Genomic DNA, 5,000 nt, shown 5'->3' with positions numbered 1-5,000 from the left:
TTTAGCAAAGTATCACAAATTGCTTTACTAAAATGACAGCCTAGGTATATGCTTTTGAAATGCAATGTTATTTATCATTTTTATTGATATCTCATTTCCATTGTGTCAGATCTTGTTCAACATGTTCACTTTCACAGACATAAAAAGGTTTATCCAAATTGAACAAGAACTCCGTCTAAAATATTTAATGAAGTAATCAGCTTTGTCACAAGTTCAACAGCATCTTATAATAGAAACCACTTTCTATGATTTAATCACAAACTGGTAACAATCTGATAAGACTCCAAAGAAAGAAAAAAAAACAGTTGGAACAAATAAGTAACAATTCCTAAAAGGATACATTTATTGAGGAACATAAATACGTCTGTGTATACATGATAACTGTGGTGTTATGTGCCTATAATAGAAATGCCAGATACATCTACTACAAGAATGCTGAAGCCTCAAGTTACCAAGTGTACAAAAGCTAGGGTACAAACATGGTATACACTCTCAAGGGTCTACCAAGACTTCAAGGGTGGGGGCAAAAATCTAGCCAAAATGTCAGCAACATGAGCGAATGTCTGGTTTCTCTCTTTTGCAAATTTTGGACAAAGCGCAAGGCTACAAAGTTCATTGTATGAATGGCTTAACTTCTATTTAGCACTTTTCATCTTACAAAACTGGTGTTTTGGTTATCACAGCACAATTATCGACCGAAAATACTGTGCAAGTTCCTTTAGTATAGTATAAAATTCTTAATACCTTACAAAGACCAAGTGATTTTTTCCACTCTCTCTCAGCACGCTTAAGCTTCTCCTGCTATATACTCCTTGTGCCTTACTATAATTTTGATTGTGCGGCACTCTTTGTTCCCTATTGACTACTTTGGTGCCGTGAAGCTGTCTTTGGGTCGTACCGAATTCGAGGGGTTTTAGCAAGCGAGGGTTTATCTCGGGTTCTTGGGATACCTCATTTGACGACGGCAGGCAGAGGGGGCTTCAAATAAACCCTCCCTGCTCAGCCCATCGCAATATGTTGCTCGCTTTCTTCATCCTGGCTTTCAGCATCTTTAAAAAAATCTCGACTCCATTTAGAGAAGGTTTGAGAGAAAGGGAACTGGGATCATACTTTTTTGCATATATTACATACTGGAATGGGAGACTTTTAGAAGGACTTGTACAAGTGAACTTTGGGCCAGGATGGCGTTTCCAAGCAAGAACCCTCGATACACCACACGCTTGACTAATGAGCATTTCCTATCACAAGAAGCGGTGGGAGTCCCAGTCCCTCTGGTATCAAAGAGAACCTATAAATTGAGTATTTCCTTATTACAAAATAACTTCCATGTGTAAAAACTATCATAATGTTCTAGATGCCATATTAAAAGCTAGTAATGTACAAACTAATAGTACAAAAGTGATAAAAAAATGAGAAAGAATTTGTCATGGTAGCAAACTCATTTTCCATGAATAATACTGCTCTTAAAAACATAGTCTTCAACTAAAAACTCATATTGAATAAACCTACAAGCTATGAAAGCCACACAGAAAATATGACTCGACCGGTTCAAACCTTCAACGTCATCATCTTGCCCATTTGTCTTTCAATGCAATTCTTGAATATAAATCTTGTCATTACCATTGAGGAAAAAAATAGTATGAGCGGTCAAGGTTGTGTCGAACTACAGTACAAATACCTGGACCAAAAAAACATTAAAAAAAGAAAAGAAACTACAAGGAGAGAGAGAAATATAAAACAAACTCTGGTAGCAAGATCAGCCAGTAAGGAAGAAGGTGGGGGATCCTTACAACCCATTTGAACACGTGCTCACCAAGTACTATGAGCTGCATACAATTACTTGGCAACAACTTGGGTATGTAGGTCCTGTAGAAAAAAATAAGAGCTTTTTCCTTGACTGACTGTTCCCTACCATTGTTAATGAAGGTTAGAACGAGCTCATTTCTGACAGTGGCCACCGAAAATGTTATCGACTAAGTCGGCACAGGGGAGGTGCTGTGTTCCACGCTAACAAGAAGATCTATACAAAGTGTATCAAGCAAAAAAAAAGCCTTTCAAACAACATTTATCACATATATTACAAATAGATTTGGTTCTCAATTGCTTTCAACAACTTTGACAAACTTTTACTTCTTCTCTTCTTTCTCTTTCTCTTCTGTCTTCTTGTTGTCTTCCTTCTCACCCTCCTTCTCGTCCTTTTGTGCCTTCTCCTTTTCAGAGTCGTCCTTTTCCTTTTCCTTTTCGTCCTTCTTTTCCTCCTCCTTCGCCTTCTCCTCTTCCTTCTTTTCTTCTTCCTTCTTTTCCTCCTCAGGTGGGGGCTTGGGCAGGTGGGAGTTCAGGTCCAGGTTGGTGCACATGTCGTCCCAGTCGGGGAAGGCGCGCTCCTTAACGCGGTTGCAGAACTCTACCAGATTGGTGCAGTTCTCAGTCATCCAGTCGCGGAGTGTGTAGCTCACTTCCTTGTCCATAAAAGCTACCTGAGCCAGGTTAGCAAAAGCAACCACATCAAGCTGTAGGGACAAAAGAATGATTAGATAAGTCTACGGCAATCATGGAATCATGGAATCTCCAAATGACAGCAAAGTTATTTTATATATGTATATATATATATATATAAATATATATATATATTCTTTTTTAATGGTTCAAACCTTTGTCAATTATCAAAATGGCAGATTTATCAGGCTAATAATAATAATAATAATAAAAAAGATTCTTAAATTCTAGATGTTTATTCCCCTCCTATGGATTAAGAAATACTATTTAAAAAAAATAGATCTGATGCAGATTGCAGTAAGTGGGAACATTCCTTGTGCATCATGACTTACCGTCGTGGGAGAATCACCGAAGAAGAAGGGTTTGTCTCCTAGAAGATCTGAGAGGACCATCAGGTCATTGTGTCCGAACTCCTCAATCTCCTCTGGCTTGTGCACACCAATTCCATGGGCACGGACCTTCTTGGCAGCCTGTTTCGTAAGGAAAATCATTAGCTTTGATAGACTTGTGGATCAAAATCGAAACTGTTCTACTACCCAAAATTATGATAATGTAATGGAACAGGACCAAATTAAGGCACTATACCAAAAACTGAAGTCTTAAATATGTTTCACAATAATACAACAAATCTTAAACAAAACGAAAAACAAACAAGACTGGGCAGTAACACAACTTTACATATTAAATACAGGTTAAAATACAGGACAAGAGGGAAGTGAGAGAAGCAGGCAAGGTGTTTAGGAGAGGAAGGGGGAGGTGTTGCTAGCATGGCGGGGCGGAGAGGGGGCTGCAGCTTACCCTCCTGAACTTAAGCTTGAAGATGAACTCAAGGACTGGCTTGGGCCACTTCTTTTCAGTGATCTGCTGCAAGTCCATCTTGTAGGCACCCAGCATGCCAGCAGGATTCTTGGTGCGCCATGACTTAACCACCCTACAAGAAAAAGGACACCCATGCAACATGCTGGTTGTTAAAACAAGGATTTTAAAAGCTTGTGATATAAGCTATTTTGTTTGCTATCTTTATAAAGAAACATGGTGGTGGTGGCACTATATCCCCCTCAACCTTGGAGAGGATTTCGACACTATTATCCCTGCTTCAACAGGAGAATAAGAGGATCCGAATCCTTTTCCAAGAGTCTGCGAGATCTGGCGTGGTAAAAGGAAGGGAGGACGACTGGCCTTGGGTGTGCACTAGACGCCACGTGAGGATTCTGCCGAAGGTTTTGGCTTCCTGTACAAGGAGACTGGATGGGTCTAAAAAGGTCTTTTGTACAGCAGTGACAGACAAGAGCAGCAGCAGCAATGGTAGTAGCAGCAGCAGGAGCACCAACAGCAGCAACAGCAGCAAAGGTCACAAAGCAGATGATTGCTTGTTTAAGCGAGTTATTGCTAAAAAAATGCTACACGAGGTGTAATTACAGAAAAATAACTAAAAAGGTGTGATACTGTGAATTAAGGAGGCTAAAAGGAGACTCGAGTGCTATTCCTTGAACATTCCTTGACCATTAGTACAGCAACAAGAACCACTCCAGCACTAACCATCTCCTTTCTTACCCTCTTAATGGTTTGGGGAAACTTTATGTAAATAAAAACATTTGGAGTTGGGCGTGGGAGAGGAGTGCAGCGAGAGGTGCCCTGACCTGGCGGTACCGGAGCTTGAAGGCAAAGTTCAGGACAGCATTGGGGATCCTTGTGTTTAACGCCTGCTGGAGATTCAGCTTGGCGGCCCTAACCCACTCCCCCGGGCATCGGCACCGCCACCACTTGACCACCCTTTGTGTGGAGAACATCCACAGTTAAAAGCAGAAGGAGACCAAGTACAAGAACCCAACAGAAAACTCACCATTGGAAAGAGATATTAGTTACTCCTTTGCAGAAAGCAGGAAAAAAAACTACTTTTGGTTAATTCTGTGACCATGCAAGAAAAAATACCAGTACCTTTGTTAGATCTGTTAAAATACTAGAATTACCACCTCAGAAAGGCCCATAAACCAAAGAAGGAAAAATAAAGACTAAAAAAGCTTTTGAGGTAGCTAAAGACCTGATGTGGAAGATTGGTAAAAAAAACAAAGCTTCCATCACAGCATTAGAAAACCATCCCATGTTAATTGTAAAAAGTTTTGGGGAAAAAGTGTTAAAATAGTGATTCCAAGAGGTCACTGCGCCAGTCGGTTCGTTAATGAACTGCCCAATGGCAACACCCACCGATTTCACTTTACGCTTAAACAGGAAGTTAAGAATCACTGCAGGTAATGCTTTCTGGAGGATCTGCTTCAGGTCCAACTTGTACCCTTGAATTAGTAAGTCTGGGTTGTTGGACATGAACGACTTCACAACCCTGAAATAATAATGCAGAACATGTATATACAAAACCAAATAAAATAGGCAGCTGGAAATCTGGACGAGGAAAAGAAATAAAATTGGCAAAAAGGAAAGCAAATACAAAACTGCAATACCTGAAATACAAAGGGGACATTAATAAGAAAAAAAATAAATGAGAAATA

At 39.9% G+C, this 5,000-nt stretch overlaps 1 protein-coding gene across 1 annotated transcript in view; it reads right to left on the bottom strand.

Moving 5' to 3' along the window:
* Positions 1–67: 67 nt before the first annotated feature.
* fax (failed axon connections) overlaps positions 68–5,000 on the bottom strand; it is a gene marked incomplete in the record, with an annotated part of 16,360 nt that continues 11,427 nt past the window's right edge. The window contains 3 exon segments of the mRNA XM_070135946.1: positions 68–2,510; positions 2,829–2,966; positions 4,137–4,269. Coding sequence (XP_069992047.1) covers positions 2,127–2,510; positions 2,829–2,966; positions 4,137–4,269 — 655 coding nt within the window.

This window comes from Penaeus vannamei, chromosome 21 (assembly GCF_042767895.1).
Source record: "Penaeus vannamei isolate JL-2024 chromosome 21, ASM4276789v1, whole genome shotgun sequence".
Classification (NCBI taxonomy): domain Eukaryota; kingdom Metazoa; phylum Arthropoda; class Malacostraca; order Decapoda; family Penaeidae; genus Penaeus; species Penaeus vannamei.
The sequence above is the reverse complement of the archived record's forward strand: the minus strand, read 5'-3'. Positions and strand labels throughout refer to the sequence as shown.